At 47.1% G+C, this 20,642-nt stretch overlaps 1 protein-coding gene across 1 annotated transcript in view; it reads left to right on the top strand.

Annotated features, from left to right (window-relative positions):
- CACNA1H (calcium channel, voltage-dependent, T type, alpha 1H subunit) overlaps positions 1 to 20,094 on the top strand; it is a gene marked incomplete at both ends in the record, with an annotated part of 82,377 nt that extends 62,283 nt beyond the window's left edge. Inside the window, 5 exons of the mRNA XM_009583407.1 lie at positions 7,400 to 7,478; positions 9,593 to 9,714; positions 10,220 to 10,521; positions 16,650 to 16,813; positions 19,916 to 20,094. Of these exons, the coding sequence (XP_009581702.1) occupies positions 7,400 to 7,478; positions 9,593 to 9,714; positions 10,220 to 10,521; positions 16,650 to 16,813; positions 19,916 to 20,094 (846 nt within the window). The remainder of the gene's footprint in view (positions 1 to 7,399; positions 7,479 to 9,592; positions 9,715 to 10,219; positions 10,522 to 16,649; positions 16,814 to 19,915) is intronic.
- Positions 20,095 to 20,642: the final 548 nt, after the last annotated feature.

Raw genomic sequence — 20,642 nt, 5'->3', positions numbered from 1 at the left:
CCTTTTCAGTGAAAGATTTTGGCTGAGACTAAAGCATGGAATTTACCAACCTGACCCCTGTTTTGGCATTTCAAGAAAGCATTTGATTTGTGACTATTTTTTTTCTTTCGAAAGCATTGTGATTACAGAGCATATTTTCTCTCTCTCCTTGTTTTCTCTCTCCCCCAAACAATAGGGTGGCTGCAGGCCAGGCTTTTTGTTTCCTTGGGGTGTTTTTGCAGTTTACATTCAAACCAAAGTCTCTTTTAAAGGGAAATCCCCAGGGATATTCCAAGCAGATCTTGTGCAGATAAAAACGCCATTTTGTCCTCCAGTGAAATTCAAAAAATGAGAAGAGAAGTTTGGGAAGACCTCTCCGATGACAATCACTCTTCATAAAGCCACAGCTTTCATTTCAAAGGCAGGGGAAGAGTTCCTACCCCAATTAATTTAGCAGCCTAAAACCACAGCTGGAAAATCCTCGTTGAATGTGTCTGCTAAGTGACAAGAAAAATGAATTTGATGTTTATTCATTAAGATTTTGGGGGAAATTCTTTGGTGTATGTAGAATGTCCATTTATGGGCTTACCATGACAAGATTTTGTCATTGCAGTACACTTTGTTTCTTTCTCTTTTGGGTGATTTTCATCAGCTTCCTATTTGTTTTTATTCAGCAGCAGATATAGCTTGAGTAACGCTTAGAGAACCAACTATCCTCAGACTTGGGGGAATGTTAGCATTTTGATCCAAGATTGAAGCTGTCACGGTACAGGCTTAGTCTCCTCTTCTGGAGGAAGACTGACCTTGAGGTGCTGTTTTCAATGCAGGAAGACTTCCTACCCTGCTACATCCTCCTTGTCTGGTAACCTTGTGTCTACCAGTTCAGAGATCTTCTCCTCCACCATGTCTGTGCAAAAAATGAGATGGAGTAGAGGAGAACAAATGCGGAGAGGCAAGAGAGACAGAAAGAATGGTCAGGGAAAGATCTCAAAATGGCACCTTCTTTGCCCATCACCTCCATGCTCTTTTAGTCCCAGCAAACGTTTGGGATAATGTGAATCAATCATCACGTTCCTGCCATAGGCCATCTGTGCTTGTCCAGTGCTGGCTTTTTTACCCACTGTGCAGTCTTGAGGCAGTCTTTTCAAACAGGAATCCAAGTTTTCCGATTTCACAGCTGGTTGACCAAGAGGTTGAACTAGTAGTGGGGCCATGGTCACCTAGAAAGGCACTGCCAGCCTGAGCTCTGAAGGTGTACTCTCATGGCATACCCTTTTGGAGAACAAACGAAATCTATCATGGACTTTAAAGTATGAAGTGCTAAAATCAGCTACACTGGTGTAAACTTGAAATAGATCCACTGCTTTAAACTGAGCAGCTAAAAAGAGCTGGGCTAGCGTGACCAGCACTGACTTCATCGCTTAGACATTGCCAGTCCTAATTAAGCCAGTTCAGAATTGCTGTTCACAGACCGAAACCCCCCCGGTGATCGCAGAGGCCTGCTCCTAGCATAACACAAGCCACACAGCTCTGCACTGAGCTTCAGCATGTCTTTTAAAAGCCACCTGGTCTTGTTTTAAGGATGCAAAGTGTAAGGGATTGGCTATCCCCTATTGATGAAATACATTCTTCCAGTAGATGTTTACTCTTTCTGCTAAAAAATCTGGCATTTTTAGTCTGGATTAGCCAAGTTTGTTTTTTCATTGGATGAGATTTTGCTTTTTTTCTCCTAGAACTTCTCCTTTTTGGAGCAATAAAAGATAAAATAATCTCTTGCAGTCTGGCAAACAGAAGAACGTTGAACTCCTTTAATCTCTCAGTACGAAGCAGGTTTTCAAGACCTGTTTCAAGTGTTTTCCTCTTCTTTATGAGCTCTGGCTTCATTAAGGCTATGTAATGAATTATGCCACTCTTATGCTTCAGCTGAGTATTCCCTTGCTTATACATCTGATGGCTGCATTGGTTTTGTAAGAAACGTCTGCTCTGTAAGACTCCTATTCGATGGTAATCCTTTAGTCCTTTTCACATCCCCTGCTTTCCAAAGTAAAATTCACCCTTTCTGTAGCATGGCCTGCACTTTGCTCTCGGATTTGTAACTTTGCATTTGGCTGGGTTAAAATGCTCATTGTGTAAGTGAATCCACCATACTGAGCAGCTCAGCTCAGTCTGCACAGCACTTCTGGTATTGATTGCCAGTAAGAAAACCTGCAGTCAGTGCTAAGCTGCCAGTGCGCTTCCTGATGGAGAGGACAAAGTGGAGTCCAGTCCAATTGCCATCCTGGCTCTGCAGGGCCAACAATAGTAAAATGTGGAACTTTCCTATCAAAAGATCTGGGTTCTTTTTCCTTATCTTTCTCACTTGGTCTGTGGATGGCACATTAATTAAATGCAGAACTGTACAGTATACCTCCTCTTTGTCTTCAAAGCTTGGAACTCCCCCCAGATGGACTCTGTGCTAACAAAAAAGTGAAGAACTCCTCATTCTATCAGTGCCCTGAAGGACAGAGTCTGTAGTTTGCTCCTGTCCAGGAGTTTAACTCTTCGTGGTGCTATAATTCCTGTGCTTATGTCAACTTCAGCTCTTGAAGAGGTTTTCTGGCATTGTGTAACAGCAGTTGTGGGACATAAACAATAGCCGCCTTTTGCCAGATGCTGAAAACCCACAGTGATTGTGAAGCTCAGAGAGCAAGAATAGAAATGTCTTACCAGCAAGCATTGCAGATGAGACAGATTCTGGAAGATAGGCATGTGTGTGCTATGCTGCACACTGGAAAGAAGTGCAGAGATGCCTGAGAAATTTGACTAGTGAAGCAGAAATCATTAGGTAAAGAAATGACCATTCTGCTGGCTGTTAGCACTGATCTCCATGGGGCTGAGTAGGTAGAGAGAAAGGGGAGCTAGTGGCCTTGTGGTTGCACCAGTGAGATGACTTTAGCCTCCAAGGCTGTCTGTTTGGCCCTTTCCACTAGTCCTGGAATTCACACAGATGGCCTCTGTTTTCCAAGCAGACAAGTGTCCATTTTCTCTTGGGTCTAGTGCATAAATTAGCCTGTGTTTTCCTGCTGCCAGGCTTATTGCTTTGCCTGGAGAGTGCTGGAAGGAAGATGAGGAGGACTCATGTCCTTGGAAAGGATTGGCAGGGGCTTAGTTTTATGAGAAATTGCTCTTGACAGGCATCCCAGGGAGCTGCGTGCATTGCCTGCATGGACAACTGAAATGCCAAGGTGTGGGCCAGTGATGCAGAAATAATTGATGTCAGAGCAGGAAGAGGCACAGGAGGAACTGTAGTGTGCTTCAGCCAGCCATTGCAGGAGTGGGGCAGCAGAAGACATGTATTTCATCAATGCCTCTCCCAGAACAGGAGAGTAGAGGCCAGCAGGATCTAGAGGGATTTGGGTAGGATCACACAGCTGACAGTGCAACAGACAAGTGATAGTGCTCAGGTGGCCGGTGTCCTGTTGTACAGGATCGGTGCAACACATTTGCATACCAAGCTAACACAACCTGGCATAGTTGCTTTGCCTCCCAGTGCCTGCAGATACGGGCTTTTTACTTACTGGCATAGGTCAGAGGTTGAACTCTGATGGGACATGCAGTGGTGCTTAGCTACTGCGGTCTCACTTAGGAGGAGACAAAAAACTAATAGCAGTGATGTCCACAAGAGCTAAAGCAGAGACAGCCTCCCCAGGCCGTGCAGGGGCAGTGGGAGAAGGGTTTTGCTGGGTGTGTGGAGAGGAGGGTTGCATTCTTTGCCGCTGAGCAGGGTTATTCCAGGGCTTTTGCAACGGTAGATCACAGATCCAGCTGGGATGCACTGTGGTGAAGGGTGGTAGGTCCTCACACAGGGCCTCCCTGCTCCTCTGGGTGGGATGGAGGACTCTGCCTCTCTCCCCACAGCATCCCTCTGTCCCAGGCAGACAGACACTTTTGCCAGCAGTATATGACAGCCAGGATGCCAGAAAGCGAAGGTCAAGGAGGAATCGCAGATACTCACCAGTGTCTTCATCTTCTCTTGTGGCATCTCTGAGGTAATTTAGGGCACCAAGAACAGCTCCAAGATGTTCTTCATCTCTGCTTCACACCCTACAGGCCACAGCCTCCCCTCAACACTGGAGCCACAGCAGATGATGGGTAGCCCCTGGCTGCCAGAGAGAGGGGTTATCTGTAGTTTTCTCTGCCCAGCCAAAGGCACCAGCCCAAGTTAGGGAGAGTTTGATGGATAAACAGAGAATGGGCTGACCTGTTCAGTGCTGCTAGAGCAGAACCACTTCTCAGAGCCTGCCTGGGTGGCTGGCTGCCAAAGCTGAGGTTGCTGACCAGAGCTGGATGTCTGTCCCTGATGCGGAGTCCAGCACAGGCAACCCAGCCTTTGGCTGCTGGAGAAAAGTGCCTGGATGTGCTCCTGCCCCTGCCCGTTCCTCCCAGCAACATGATTCATGCACGATCTTTTTCTTGTCTGGTCTTAGTAGTGCTTTGGAGACACTAATTACCTATCCGCAAGGGTATTACAAATGGGTTCGTTGAGTTACAGGAGAGGAATGACTCACCCAAGGTCACAGACACACATCCAGTCTGCCTTCTCTGCTACTCAGCAGCCTCTGGCTGACCTCACTGCCTTCACTTCAGCCCATCTCTGAGAACATGCTTTGGGTCCTTCTCTGTGCTCAGGCCTTGGTGAAGACCATGGGCTGAAGAGGACCTTCCTTTCCTTTCCTGAGGGACATGTACCAGAGAGCCATGGGCTAGCACTGACAAAATATTAAATCTGGCACTGACTTGTACTGATTCAGTACAGCCAGAAGCTACACAAATAGACCAAGCGGTTTTTGCTGAAGCACCTAAGCAAGAGGTGAGCCATTTTGCTCAGCCACATTCTCTTAAGCATCAGATGTGTGTGGGCTGCTGAGAAACTCATGCTTTCTCCAACCTCACGAGCCACCAACTGCCTGCACATATCCATGTGGATGCTACATCTGCAGTGGGTGGTCAGGGCAGCAGGTTGTTCTTGTGCACATGGGGAGCAACCTGCTTCTTAGCTGACACTCTAGAGCAGCTCTGGATTTCTAGAAACACGTTGGGGTGGAGTTTAACAGTAAAGGTCGTGCCATCACCCATCCCAGGATCTTTGACTTGCTGCTGTCTCCCACATCTCTCTTTCATGTAGCCATGTTTCCACATCAATCAGACATTCAGTCACTTCCCAAGAGATCCTGTGCATCAGCTGAGCTTTGGAACTGCCCATGTGTCTGCTCTCAGGCAAGGGCAAATGCAACCTTAGACACCAGCAAACACCACATTAGCAAACATGCTTCTGTTAGCTTTTTTAGAGTATGCCTATGGCTGGGATGCCTTGAGCCTATAGAGCAAACCCAATGAGTGTAAACTGGTCTTTGAAGGACTAGTTATGAGACATGTTGGTTCAGTAATGTAATTAGTCACGATCTTAAATACAGAATCTTTTACAAATGCACATTAGATAGAAAGGCAAATTGTTTATGAGCAAATGTCAGCTCATAACATGCTTTGCATGTTCAGAGAGAGAAAATAGTTTTGACTGATAACCTGGTAATAACTTTGATGTTAGTCTAAATTCTTTGGAATTTCATCAATGCCAGAAGTTTGCAGGCTGATTTATTAGGCATTGAAAGAGCAGTAAAATATTCACCTTATAGGCTGCTTTGAAAAAATTCAAGACCCTCTTCTGCAGTACTACATCAGGCTTTAATTTACACTCAACCTAGAAAACTTGCTTATCGCTTTTATTTCCCTTCTCTTTAATTATTTGCTTATTTGCCTCCCTGGCAGCATGTGTGTGCATTTGCATGTGTGCCTGTTTTCTTGTGTTTTCTAATTTGCAGTCATTTTGCAGACTGCCTTCTGAGGTCTTACAAACCACCAGTGGTCCATGAGTTAGGAAACACAACTCCAGAAGACAGTACATGCAGATGAAATAATCCAGACCAGCCATCCACATCCCTGTATTATCTCTATTATTCCCTGGAGTATGGTAATAATGTTAGTGGAATTGCAAAGCTCTATGTTTAGTAGCCAGTGCAGGCTTCATAGCAATTACAGTCTCCACTGGGTGATTTGACTATTCCCATTTCTTTAATACAAAAAACCCCCTACTTCATAAGTGATAGCTGTGTTAATTTTATTGTAACAGGTATCATGCTGATAACCTTTCTAATGAAATAAAGCAGCACGGTCAACATACCCAGGAACACTGTGGCTGTGCTGCCTCAGAGAAGAAAGCTCTCTCAAACTGTAGTGTTTGCTAGAAGATACCTTGGAGATCATGGATCCCTCAGCCTGACTACCTGAATCACCTCCTAGTTCATTTTTATTTAGAGATAAAATGATGCTTGCGACACCATGTCTAATTGGAGAACTCGATCGCTCTATCTCTGTTACAAGCCGATAGAAACAAGGCATTTAAAAGTGGCAGGAAAGGTAAATATGACCAGAGTTAGTTGCAGGTAAAATGCAGGTCGTTAGCTAGTGGTTACTCTACCCTTCGTGTTCTCTGCCTGAATCACAAAAAATCTACTCTTTGAGATGTTTTAAAGGCTTAGACCCCACGTAGTGATTGACTCCAGTGCGGATAACTGTATTGCCATTGTTATTAAGAATCTTCGTATTCCCTTTAGCGTCATTGCACTTCTATTACCATTCCCTTCAGCCAGCTTGCAGTGCATGTTAATACCTAATAGTAGCACACCACGCAGTGTTTGAACTGCAAGGTGCCTGCGTTTAAGTGATGGCATATGGAATAAGGCTTTTCAGTATCTTTGAGATACTGAAAGCTAAAATTCAAGTAGTTGTTGTTGAGAAATATCTGTAAAGTGGCAAGGCTAGGAGAGCTTTATATCTTACTGGAGTATATGTTCCTTTTCTGAAAGCCCTCCAGGCCAGCGAAACTTTTGAAAACCAGGCAATTCCTCTTGTGGCTTGAGATGTGTCTTGTTCATGTCACTGTCTTGAAACCCTCAGCCTTCGTGCTTAGAGTCTCAAACCTGGCAAACAGAAGGGAAAGGCCCTTAAAACTCAAACTAGAGCACCAGGTCACTTAAACTACCACTGTACTAAAGTGCAGGGCTAAGTACTGCTGAAGCTATAGCTATGGGTTGGCCAAATTAGATGAAGGTAGCATCCTGGGTAAGTGGAAGGGCGATGGAGAGGCACCAGCCACAGAGACTGCTTTGCACATGAGAGCATCTGCTCTTTCCCCAACACAGGAGATTTCTTTGGGTCTGATAAAGCAGAACCGTGAAAGGAGACCAGGGTGTTGGAAGCCAGAGGAGATGATGATTAGCCTCTGGCCACCAGTCCCTCTTTTGCTTGTGTTGAAAATGTGATGGAGCAATTTAATTCGTGACCTCAACTTGCCTGACCCTTGTTCTGCTTTCTCCTTGTGTAGGTAGGGAACCTTGGCCTACTTTTTATGCTCCTGTTTTTTATCTATGCTGCCCTGGGAGTGGAACTGTTTGGCAAGCTGGGTGAGTAATGTGCCTGACACAATTTATTTCATCCGGTTGATGTTTATTTGGTATCTAGCTGTTTCCTTTCTTCTCTCTCTCATTCTTGGGCCTTCCTTAGCTTCACAGCTCACAGGCTGAAGATTAAAGTTTTCTCTTGATCTCAGGGTCACAGATGACACATAAGGATGTAATACAGAACCCGTCTAACATGCACACACACACATTTAGAGATTTGTCCAACACCACCCTTAGCTGTAGAGGAACTATTTACTGTTTAAATATAATTGACCAGCATGGATATGTTCAGAAAGATGGAAGTTTGCTACTTAAGACAGAACATGAGTCTGTAAAGCTGGATGGTAGTCAGATTCGTGCTGGAGAGATGCCACCATAAACACGTCCCTCCTCGGAGCTTCCACCACACTCCATTAGTTTTCTGCGCTTGGCTGACATTGCTCTTCCAGCTACCCAAGTCTTGTCTTTCCATTGTTCTTCTCAGCATCACCTTCCCCTTTCTACATAAATCAGGTAGCATCCACTGGTTCCTGATAGTCCAGCATCATTTATTCCTCCGGCTTGAGGATACTGCGGAGCTGATCATGAATGTGTCCACCACTAAAAAGAAAATCAGGTGGAGTCAGAGAGAAAACACTATAGCCCTACCTTGCCCATCTTAGCCAGGCCAAAGCAGTCAGTCACTGCCTTCAAACATGCTGTTCGAAGGAGATGTGTCTGCCTTCTCAGTGCTTGCATCCCAATTAGGGCTTCAAGAGCATCAGAAGGGCCCTTCCTCTGCGGTGATTTTATGGGTGTCATTAATCCCCTTTATGAGTCCAGCCCTCTGCTCAGATTACAAATGCCTGAAAGCAGAATATTTCTTTCAACCAAAGACAAATTATTTTCAGTCTCCAACAAATTCTGGAAAAAATGAAATACTGTGATCTTTATATTACATATCTAGATATATAGGTATATATTTGTTCAGCCACAAAGGTGAAAAATGTCTTATTCATAGAGGCACCTTCTGCTGCTCTGAATCCCTTTTGTGTTTCCACGCACGCACCTTGCCAATGCCAATCCCCAGGTAACCACAGCATGTGGTCAGAGACTGGGAAAGCCCTGATCTTGTCTGGGGCAAGCTGCAGGCAGTCAGCACACCGCTTCCCATCCTGATTTTACTGGGAAATACTTTCACTTCTTTTTCCCCATCACTGCTAGTCCATATCAGCCACAAGAACTTGCTTGCTTTCCAAGACTGATCATTTGTGGTTTTTTTTTCTGTTTGCTTTTCTGGTTTTCCTTCCTACTTGCCTCTGAAATAAATACCTAATAGTGAAATGCTCTTGCAAGAGGCATTGCTGCCTGTCCTAATGAATATTTAATAAGCCTGTGTTTTATGGAAAGAGGGACATTTCATATGTTCAATTTACATTCATTAGTATATTAATTCTCAGGGGAAAACCTGTCAAATTGCTCCAGTTTATCTCAGTGAAATATCCCTCATGGTAGATATGCCCTGTAAAAAATAATCAAGACAAGGACGTAATCAAGAGGATAACAGACAAAGGATACTGTAGAGCAGTATTTGTTGAGACACCCCAGCAAGTCTGGCTGTTTCCACCTTCCTTTAGATCTCTTTGTGTTGGCTCTGCCTGTTGGGGTAAAGTCAAGACAATCACAGAAATGTTGGTGGAAGAGGCCTCTGGAGGCCCCCTCCCAGCCTCCCACTTGAAGCCCCATCAGTAGCTCAGAGTAGCTGTGGCTTTGTCTATCCAAATCTTGAAAACTTCCAAAGACAGAGCTCCCCTAGCTCTCTGATGATCTGTTGCAGGACTGTTGGGCTCTCCAGATGAAAACAACTTTCCTAATGTCCAACCTGGACCTCCTAAGCCACAGTATGTTGCTGTCCATTCTATCATTTGCCTCCACTGAGAAGAGTTTGGCTACATGATTTCTGCAGCTGCCCTTCAGTAGTTGCAGACCACCATGAGATCACCACTTAGCAGTCCTCCCTGATGCCATGTATCAGCGTGACATATCTCAGGGTCTCAGCGCCAGGTTTGGGGGGCTGCTCTGAATAAATACTGGCAAACATGGCTTCACTGATGTGCTTCTCCTTCTCTCTCCTGCAGACTGCAGTGAGGAAAATCCTTGTGAAGGTCTGAGCCGGCACGCGACTTTCACCAACTTTGGCATGGCCTTTCTCACCCTCTTCAGGGTGTCAACGGGGGACAACTGGAATGGTATCATGAAGGTGTGTGCAATCTCTGTCTGGGTACTTTCTTCTCTCCGTAGGTATATAGATACAGATTTCAAACAAATTTAGGCAACTCTTGTGTGAAAAAAAAAAAGGTTTCCTTTCCTTTTAAAACATCAAAATTAATTTCCCATTTAAAGGCCAAGTGTATTTTCAAGGCATAATTTGTCCTAAGTCTTGCCCAGCCCAAAACTTCATTCTTTTTAACATATATAAAATACTTCAGGAAAATTATGCCAGTTCTTGCGGCTGAGAGGAGTAACCATGTACTCTGTGCCCTGTGCCTTTGGGACATAACACAATCCGCCTCTTTGTAGATGATGTAATTCATGGTGTCCATATTTTCTTCTATTGATTTTATTGTACCTACAAGCTATTGTGCCTGGGTTATGTAATTACATGCTTTTCAGTCCGCAGCAGATTATCTTTGATGTTTCTGTATTTGGAGCCCAAGCAGAGCCCCAGCCCTTATTAATCCCTCACCTCTCCCCCTCTGTTGCAGGACACTCTCCGGGAATGCACTCGGGAAGACAAGCACTGCCTCAGTTACCTGCCTGTTATCTCCCCTGTCTACTTCGTCACCTTCGTCCTCATCGCACAGTTCGTCCTAGTCAACGTAGTGGTGGCAGTGCTGATGAAGCACTTGGAGGAGAGCAACAAGGAGGCCAAGGAGGATGCTGAGATGGATGCTGAGATTGAGTTGGAGATGTCCAGAGGAGCAACCACCTCGGCCACCAGTGGGAGCAGGGGAGGTGCAGCGGCCCCGGAGAGCAGGGCACCCTACAGAAGTCAGGAGAGCATGAAGTCAGAGTCAGCGGTGCAGGTGAAGTAATAGTTCACACAAAGCATCTGCTTTTCTTGTGCTCAGGGTAGGGAGGGGATGTTTCTCTCCAGTCACTGCTGTCTGATTATCAGGCAGTCAGATCCCGAGTGACACAGAGCCAAAGAGGCAGGAGACAAGGCAGTGTGGGAGGAATGCAGCTTTCCTGGGTCATCATACGACAGAGATGTCACCGCCACCTCCACATCTTGAGTCATCTCAGGAGGCCTCCCTGAGGTGGAAGGCTGCTTGAAATGCATTCTTCAGGGCTAATGCTGTCCTGACCATTGTTCTGAGGGAGGGTTGAAAGTCCATCTCTTGCCATTTCCAGTTCATTCAAAGGTTGTGAATTCTAAATTCAGAAGCATAATAGCCACAGGTCCTGTCCTGCTCTCCCATCCAACGCATCGGTCCTTGTCATTTTAACATGGGCAGCAGCACCAGGGAGCAATCTCATAAAGCCCTGGGAACGCTGGCACTGTCAGCCCTGACACAGGCAGCAAAGGATGACGTAAATTCCTTTCACACAGACACAGAAATACTTCTCAGGTTCTTTTTAATCCCAGTTTGGGATTTCCAGAGGAGCCTCAAGCAAATCGTAGTGCGCAGCTCAGGAGGGCATGGCTGGCACTGGTGTAAGATGCAGCTTCCAACTGGCTCATGCTCTGCTTAGGGCATGGCTGCCTTGGACCTGGAAATTGTCAGAGCCCCTCAGCAAGAAGCTGGAGGTTCCTGGGTTGATTTTCCAGACACTGTCTGCTCTTTGATTTCTATTAGTCCTCTAGAAAAATAGGGCAATCAGAACTCAGGGGGGGAAGGAGGGGCATGAGATAATTGTCTCATCCCATGTCAGTAGTGTATGATTAAGAGTGAACACAGAATTGCTTTGTCACCATGATCGCAAGTAAATCTACTGCAAAATCAATGGGGGCTTTGAGATTAAATTACATTAAATTAGATTTTTGTAAAATTTATCAGACTGTATTAAGTCAAGTAAAAAGAAATTTAGTTACACGGCAATAGGGAATTCACTATTTGATTGTAGTTTCTAATAGACATTTCTGCAGGAAAATGCACCATAAACACCCAGGTTGCTTTTCTCACTGGGGGAAGAGAGGGCACATCCTTTCACTTAGGCTGTGATTGCAAACTGAGTTCATTCTCCCTGGGTTTTCCTCATCTTCCAATACCTCCCGAGCACATCAGGAGCCATGCAGAGCCTCCTCTTAGCCCTAGAAAACCCATATAGTGAGAGGTGATGCTCCCCAGGGGGAGAACAGCGTGAGCAGGGAGCTGGCCACAGATTTCCCCCTGCGGATGAGATTGCTCGAATGCAGGTGAGGATTTGCAAGGCAGGGCTCCCCCTCCTCGTGCGGTAGTGAGGCCGAGGCAGCGCGGCGGAGCTGGGTTGTGGCGATGCCCTCACTCACCTCTCACAGACACCCAGGCTGTGCTGGGCAGGCGTGGATGGCTGGCAGCTCGGTGCTGCGCTCCCTGCTAGCTGCACTGAAGAGGTTAAATACGTAGAGGTCTGTATGACTAATCCTGCCACTGACGGTGGCATGGGCACCCTGGAAGGTGTTGCAAGACACTCTGTATTTTCTTGCCATTTGTGCCAGTTTTTGCAGCCCACATTTCCTTTTCTTTTCCTTCCTGCTCTGGATGAGTGGGGCCGCTAGGAAATACCATGGGGCAAACGTGTTCGAGCGTTAAGACCCAGCCTTGCTCTGCTACTGATGCTTTTTATCTCCCCAATTTGAAGGAGGCGCTGAGCTGTGAGAATGTGTCTTTAGCCATCCCAGACTCAGACACGCTGGAGGGGGCAGAGGCTCCCATGATGGAAATCCCGTCCTTCCGCTCTGTTTCCTACCATGTCCTGACACCTTCCCACAAAACCCCAGGCCACAAGGCTGAGGTGAATGACGTCGCGCCGTTGCTTCTGCGTTGTGGCATTGTGCTTTGGTGCTGTGCAGCTAGCGGTGGTGTCTGAATTGTCCTAAACCTGTCACTTCACAGCCACAACAGTCGTTTCCATCCTCTGTCCTTCGTACTGCCTTTGCGTGTGCAGGGGCTGGGCAAAGAACGTGTCCCAGCGACTCTGCCAGGGACACGAATGAAATACTCTTTTTAGCTAAAAAAAGTCTCACATTTGATGTGCGATGTGATGTGTGAGCAGTCTGTCTTCAAATGATGTATTGAGAGCTGGAGGCAGGCAGAGTCCTTTGTGGAGAAAACAGCCCAGTTTGGTTTTCTTACTGTTACTATAAGAACCTATTCATGATACAGTATTGAGGAAACAAAGGCATAAGTAGATCAACACGTTAAGCTTTCAGCAAGCACCGGAGCTGTGGATTCAGGAGATGTTCTGGGGAGATCACCCAGCAGACCAGAAGGGCTGTAGCCCCCTCTGCTCAGTCCCTCCCAATTGCACCATGAACCAGTGCCCAGGTCACATCACGTAACGATATTGCACCGTTTGCCCTGCTGCAGCACAGTGCCTTCCTCGGGGTAAATGGGCTCCAGATGTCCTCCGGTGGGCACGAGAACCTGCGAGCCGCAGTCAGTGATGAAGCTGCACATGCTGCAGTAGGGAGCACACTTGCTGTCATCAGAGAACTTCCAGTGGCCACCTAGAATTGATCTGCTTTAGACTTGGGCCATTTTCCCCTTTATTACCTGACCTCTGTCATGACTATCAAAGCACCTTGTAGTGGCAAGTATCTCACAGCATCTCCAAGCAAATGCTAGGCTTAGATTAAGCTCTTGATGACCAAGGGTTTCCCCTGTGCAAGATGAGTGATACGAAGGTACAATCCTCAAGGAAGTTTCCCTTCGTAGCTCTGCAGGGTGTCCATTAGCTTGGCCACCTAGAAGCTGCAGAGGCTCAAAGGGCAATCACAGGGAAGGCATCTTTAAGGGACAGGCAAAATTTGGGACTTCTTTGTAAATGCAACTGCAAGGGGTCCTGGGTTTCTGCTGGCAGAGCTGAGAGTTTGTTACCTCTGCGGGGAACAACAGCACAACCCCAGATGCCACCGGAGTTGGCCTGTGCAGGGATGCCAGCATTGGCAGGCACAGGCAGGGAGTTACCTCCTGCCCTTGTTGTGCCTCTGCCTTCCCCACCGCAGATGCTGCGGGAAATGGCTAAGCTCGCTCACAGTGCTGGAGACGCATGCCTTCGGAGAGGGATCAGGAGGAGCCCTTCCTCTGTGAATTTTGCCCACGGCTTCTTTGCAGGCTCTTGGCTCCAGGCCTCTGAGAATTTACAGTGTTCCCTCTTCCAGGGTATCCTGCCAGTCACCTTTGCTTACAGAGTATCTTCTGGCCTTTTAATCACCCAGGAAGAGTCACATCCTGTGGAAGTATTTGCAGGATTATTTCTTCCTGAGCTCCTTCCGCAGCAGAGCAAAATCAGAGCTCCAACAGACTATTGATTCCCAGACACAAGACAAAGGAGTTGTGCTCACTGATTAAAGATGCTTAACAGAGCCTCTGAGCTGCATCACCACGAGCCTCTACGGTCAATTTAATGCCTTTCTACTTGGCCTGGGAGGGGTCCCACGGCGAGTAGGCTCCCACCTTGCACATCTCTATCAGATGCCTGGGATCCTGCCAAGCTCTCAGGGTGCCTGCAGGCAAGGTTCACCATACGCAGTCTCAGCAGCACTGGTCCAGCTTGGGCTTTCATGGGTTTTGAAGGAGCCACATGGATTTCCAGGGCATGGGATCAGGCTCCCAAGTGCATCAGCCGTTTCCCACCAAAGAGGAGGAGCAACAGTGCCCATGGTGGTATGTCTCCAAACCTTCCTAGCTGTCGGGAGCAGCTCACCAGGTGTGAGCCAACAAGCTTCCTGTCCATGTTTCATATTTCAGGTACTTATTACAGTGGCTTTGAAGCCATTTGTAATGTGCCCACATCCCTTGGGTCTCAATAGCCGAAACCTTAAAAATTTCTGTTCATTTGTCCCAGCCAGAGAAGACAAATACAAGATCCTGTAAAGACGAACTGAGATTTAGAATCATAGAATCATAGAATAGTTTGGGTTGGAAGGGACCTTTACAGGTCGTCTAGTCCAACCCCCCTGCCGTGGGCAGGGACATCTTCAACTAGATCAGGTTGCTCAGAGCCCCGTCCAACCTGACCTTGAACGTTCCCAGGGATGGGGCATCTACCACCTCTCTGGGCAACCTGTGCCAGTGTTTCACCACCCTCATTGTAAACAATTTCTTCCTTATATCTAGTCTAAATCTACCCTCTTTTAGTTTAAAACTATTCCCCCTTGTCCTGTCACAACAGGCCCTGCTAAAAAGTTTGTCCCCACCTTTCTTATAAGCCCCCTTTAAGTACTGAAAGGCCGCAATAAGGTCTCCCCGAAGCCTTCTCTTCTCCAGGCTGAACAACCCCAATGCTCTCAGCCTTTCCTCATAGGAGAGGCGTTCCATCCCCCTGATCATTTTTGTGGCCCTATTTAATAGACAAATACTGTGATCCTTCTGTTAGACTACTGAGAAAGTGGAGCAAGACCTTTTGTTCTCTGTGTGGCACCGGGATGTTAACAATTGCCCGCCTGCGTTCAGCTCAGGTGTTGTGATGCTGATAGCTTATTAGCTGTAATGGCCAGAGGCCAACTGGCACAGCCACACTTCTGATGCATTAATATATCAGACGAGAGACCTGGGTTGCACCCGGAGGGCTGCTGGGCAAGGCCGCGGTCAGTGCTGGATGACAACTACCTGTAAATAATTGCTCCTGAACCCCCCATCTTCTTAGCCAAGCTCAACAGTGTAAAAGCATCAAGTAATTTGTCTCGGGATGTGTCTCTTTAGGGATGTGAGGAAATAAATTTGTAAGCCAGAAATATATGGAAAAAACAGATTTAACCAGATCCTTGGTGACCTCCAAACTATCCAGCAAGGGATCTCAGGCCCAGATTTTGCTAGCAGAGAGGGAAAACAGCCCGGCAGAGCAAAGCAAAATACATTTAATTTAAGACATGCAGCTGGGAAAATGTTTTCAATCAGTCACTGGGAGGCTGACGTTAAAGGAAAACCAGAGCGATTAGTCGTACTTTAGATAACGTGGTAAATTGTGAGGGGAATGTGTCTAGGACCAAAACCTCGGGGCCGGGAGCCAGGTTGCAGGTCCTGTGCCAAGGGCTCCCACTCCCCCAACACTTGGCCAAGTCGTGGCACCACCTCTCACAGCTGCTCCATCAGCACCGCAGAGACATCGTTTGAATCCCTAAAGCTTCCTAAGACCCCAGGATAAATTTGCTGTAAGGTGCCTGAAGTGATGAGGGCCTCAGAGAAGCAGCGAGGTATCAAGTTTAAGGTTTGTGACATGCTCTGTCCAGGCACTTCCAACCAGACCCATTTCACAGCGAGAGCAAACACAGAGAAATCCCTTTTCTATCCCCAAACAGGCTCCACACCCACATATGTGCTGCCATGATGTTTTCTCCTTCCCTCTGCCTCCTGCCATGTGGCTGTCTTCTTCTGGGGTCAGTGGTGCCTAAAATGCTCCATGCTGTAGGAGAGAGGTCGCAGGGTTTGCAGTTGTGTAAACGTGTATGTTTAAATGTCTGCCTGTATGTGTGTTTTGACGAGATAATACATGAATTTCCAGAAACACTTGGTACCCTTGGTCAGCGTGGCCCAGGACTGGCCAATTTTGCCCATCATCTGTCCCAGAGTAGCTTTGAGGAGAAGGGCATCACCACCCAGGCCGGGCTGAAAGCATCCTTGGGAAATTCAGAGCAGAACAGTGTGAGAAATGCTGGCTTTCTCATGTGTTTAGAGGGTGGGCCCCATTTTCCTAGACCTTACTTTTTCTCTATGGTGTCCAAGAATCAGCTTAGTGGTGGGTCACTGATGCCTCATTTTACTCCAGCCGCAACTTGAGCTCTTTACTCAGCTAGCACAGCATAGCTTTGGTATCCCGTTGCAGTCACCAGGGCTGCAGAGTCTCTGTAAGATGCCAAGAGGAACATCTGCACAAGGTTTTAAAACAAAAAGCAGACAAGAAGGAGATTGCTCTAAATTCACCACCGAGATGCTGAATGACCCCGTCTCCCTGTCTCCTTGCTTTGCAGGGCGGCGCAGCCTCTCTGAGGCCACAGGACTCTCAAAACCTGCTGACGGTCCGCAAGATCTCCGTTTCCCGTATGCACTCCTTGCCCAACGACAGCTACATGTTCCGGCCGGTGATGCCAGCGAAAGCCCCTTTCCCCCTCCACGAGGTGGAGATGGAAACGTATCCCTGCAAATCTCAAAGAGGTACTGCTCGTGGAGTTTTCCCTTCCTCCTCCTAGCCTAAACCATGGGGCAGCAGGTACGTGTGGTGGTTAGATGGGGGGTAAGCCACCCACGCGGAATGTGGGCTGAGCCAGGGCTTGCTTGCTTCGATTTGGTACCATCAGCAGGACTGCAGTTTCCCACACGCTGCATAATTTTGTGTTTTTATCACGTCACTGCATTTTCTCAGGAGAAAGCTGGCGTCTTGGGTGTTTGACTGGGGAGAAGCCAGGCTCCCAAGCAATGTCGGAGGCATAGAGGACAGGCTGTTAGCTGAGGAAAAGGGTACGAGCTGCACATTTCTTCTGAAGTGATCAGCCCTGACATCATGACTACAAATCAATAAAATCAACATGAATAAAAGCCGGAGTCGGTATTACTTCCTGACAGAGCTCCTTTACAGCTATTGTTTCAGGCAGTCTTCAGTCTCAGAGCAGTATCTTTTTAGCACGGTACATTGAGTTCAGAGATGCAGGGGTTTCTTTGGGAGCATAAAGATTAGAAACCACTCTCCAGTGCCTCCCTAGCCTGGCCTTATAATGAATCTTGTGGAGAGACCCCGCAGCCAGGGAATCACGAGCTACACGGAGCCTTTGAGTATACATTTACCCAACTGCATCCAAATACATTTCCCCTAAAATGCCTTTCTATATCTTTTGTTGTGCAAGTTGATTTGAAGGGGAAATCGATACGAAAGAAAATATCTGTCTCCCTAAAAGCACATGTGCTTCTTGAGTGGCTCCCAAGAACTTACCAGCCTGGTTTCCTTTGATGAAACATTGTTTGAAATGCAAGAACTGCTTGGACAGATGAGTAGTGGGTTTGCAAACGCTGGTGGGGCTGGCAAGATCTGCTCTGATTTCCTTGGGTGAAGTAACTCTATATTTGTTCAAACTCTCTGGATACCGGTTAATGTTCTCTACTCAGTATTTATTATTATTTCACCTGCAAATTCCTTGCTAAGCAAAGAAAACAGAGGTTGAGTTTCATGGCTGGACTACTGGGGTTGGTTTTCATCTCTGTAGTGGGTGTAAATCAGGTTTTATACCAGTATAAAACTGCTGTGATATTGGCAGGGGTGGGTAGAACTGAGCAAGAATTTTCTCATGTTTCCCAAATTTCTCTCCAAGAGTACTTAACCAATGGATATGACAGGGGCTTACTTTTTACCTGGTCTGGTAGATGCATCCAACCAACATCACCCAGAGTTGTGCTGCTTCTGAGCTGACCAAACTCTGATTTAAAGTCACGGTGCCGTAAGTTACATGCAAGTAAAACTGAGCACATAAAGAGACTCACATTAGCATTTGTGCTTTTATGGACTTTTCAATGTCACTTAAGGATGTCTGGTCTTCTCCCAATACTTTGGTGACTACACACTGTGAGATGTGTATTGACCAGGTCTTGTGTTATTTTGGTCTTAGATGCAGTTTCCTGATTTACAAGAAAAACAAAAGAAAAACATACAAGTCCACAGATATTCAGTGTTCTTGAGTATGCAGTTTAGAGGGGTTTTGGGTTTCCTATATGAGAGCTAGATGGAAAGTTTCCAATAGAAGGAAATTCCAACTAAGGATGGGGAGGAGAGCATAGGGTTTTGATTTTATGACCATGTTTGTGACAGATTTTATGACAAAGTTTTTCTGGACCATAAAAAACATTTCATAAAGCCTGGATTAGCACGTGAACAGTACAGACTCGCACTGAAACTGGGCTGTAGGGGAGCCCAAAAAAGAACTAGGGAGAAATGGGGCAGGTTGGGGGGCGGGAAGCTCACTGTTCTGCTCTTTCTGTGGTGTTCTGGAGAAAAGCTCCAAAAGAAAAATGATTAAACACTAACTTTTCTTTCTTCCCAACAACAAATCTCTTTCTGAAATGCAACTGCAGTCTGTCTGGATGGCTTTTGTCATAGGTTCAAGTTCCCTGACCTCTGGGCGAGATCTCTTGAAGTGATGGATAGCTGTGTTTTTAACATGGAGCAGCAATGTAGAAACAGACGTTGGGTTTCAAGCTAATGAGGACAATAAATCCTGCAGCCAAAAAAATAAAAAAGCAAAAGATCTTTCAAACAACGCAGAACTGCAGTAAAGCAGCACCACGAAGGGGCTGGGGAGGAGGGATTGCCTTTAGACTCAGCCAGGAGACTGGGAGCCTTCAGGAAGAGAGCGATTCCTGTCTAATACATGAGCTCAGGGACTGTCAAAGCATTTGAAATGGTCTCCATGCTGCTGATCAGCCCATGTTCAGCCAAGATCTGCCTCGTGAACAGATGGTGGTGGTAGTGTTTGAGCTGTAGTGAATGGGAAAACTGCCCTATGCATGCCTGTACGGGTGTCTCATCCCGGAGAAGTCGGTGGCAGGGTGCACACTGGCTGTACGAGGCTGTAGGTTGGACCTGTAAGTCGAGCTCTGGAGGCTTCAAGGGAGCTGAGCAGTGCTGCTCTTGCCTCCATGTGGCAGAGCAGCGTAAGGTTGCAAGCCCGTCCCTGGCAGCACTGCAAAGAGAACCGAGGCATCCTGACTCAGAGGATCCGGCACAGCCACCAGACTTCCCCGATCCATGTTCTCCAAACAGGCAACATCCTTTTACAAATCCACCCAAAGCAATGCTACCAGGAAAGCAGCAATGGCAGGGTTTCAAATGCAACCCCACCTTCTGCCCTTCAGTTGCTGCTATGTGGTCCTGGTGGCCACCAGCCACCCTGCGTGTTGCAGCAGCTGCAAGAGAAGATTCCTGTTACCTGAAACTGAAAATAGAGGCTGTGAGCGTAAGGTTTTTAACAGGCGATATATATATTGTAATGCTGCTGAATTGCAGAGGAGACTTCATCTGTAACCTCCCTGCCTAGCATTCCAAGATATGGCCTAGTATTCAAAGCAGGAGACAGGACAAGGGACACCTGGTTTTTAATCCTGGCACTGCCCAAGGCTTGTGCTGAGGCTTGGGATTTCAACCACATTAGACTTTTCCTTTCCCCTCCTGCATTTAGTCCCCTCCTGGAGTCTGTGGGTATCGGTTCTGCCTCAAACCTTCACAGCCCCCACACCAGCGGTGGTGGTGACTGCATTCTCTCTGTTTCCTAGGGTCCATCACCTCCATCCGCTCCCAGCCCGTGGGAACGTGTTCCTCTCTGAGAGTCCCAGCGGAGTCCCTGCAGCTGGCAGTCCGTTCTCCCAACCAGGAAGGCCGTCACCGCTGGAAGATCCTTCCCCCCAACATCACACCTCGATCTCCTACTCTCAACAAGCTGCTGTGCAGACAGGTGAGAGGCCAAGAGCCTGCAGAGGTAAACTCCTTTGTAGTCACTCGGATCCTTCCCGTCTTTTCAAGTCCCCTCTTGGGTTTCTTTTTTTGGAGCTGAGAGTAGAATTCCCCTTTTTAGAACAAAATGTTTCTGGTGTTATAAATTTTAATATACTCCAGTCTCAGCAAGTGACATACAGGGGAAGGCCCTTTTTACCTACTTTCATCTTTGTGGATGTACTATTCTATGAAAGAATAGCTAAAGCATAGAGAGAAGATGCCCAATTCCGTTTTACCAGTGAGAAGCCTGCAGTCAGCCCTACACCATGTCTAGACAGGTTGCACAGACACAGGTTTTGGTGCTGGAGCAAGACCAAGACCGTGCAGAAAGTACCCAGCAGATACGAGCCCTGCACACGTAGGCTCTGGGTCTCTCTGCTAGCAAAACTGCATCCTCTTGTACAGCGAGGGTCTGACGGGGGCTGGCACGACGGGGCAGGGATGGGGTGGTGAAGGGTGCGTTAGACCCACCAACCGTTCTGCCACGTGCTGTGTTTCATCACTGGA

This window comes from Fulmarus glacialis, unplaced genomic scaffold, assembly GCF_000690835.1.
Source record: "Fulmarus glacialis isolate BGI_N327 unplaced genomic scaffold, ASM69083v1 scaffold27888, whole genome shotgun sequence".
Taxonomy (NCBI): Eukaryota; Metazoa; Chordata; class Aves; order Procellariiformes; family Procellariidae; genus Fulmarus; species Fulmarus glacialis.
This window is presented reverse-complemented; position numbering and strand designations above follow the sequence as displayed.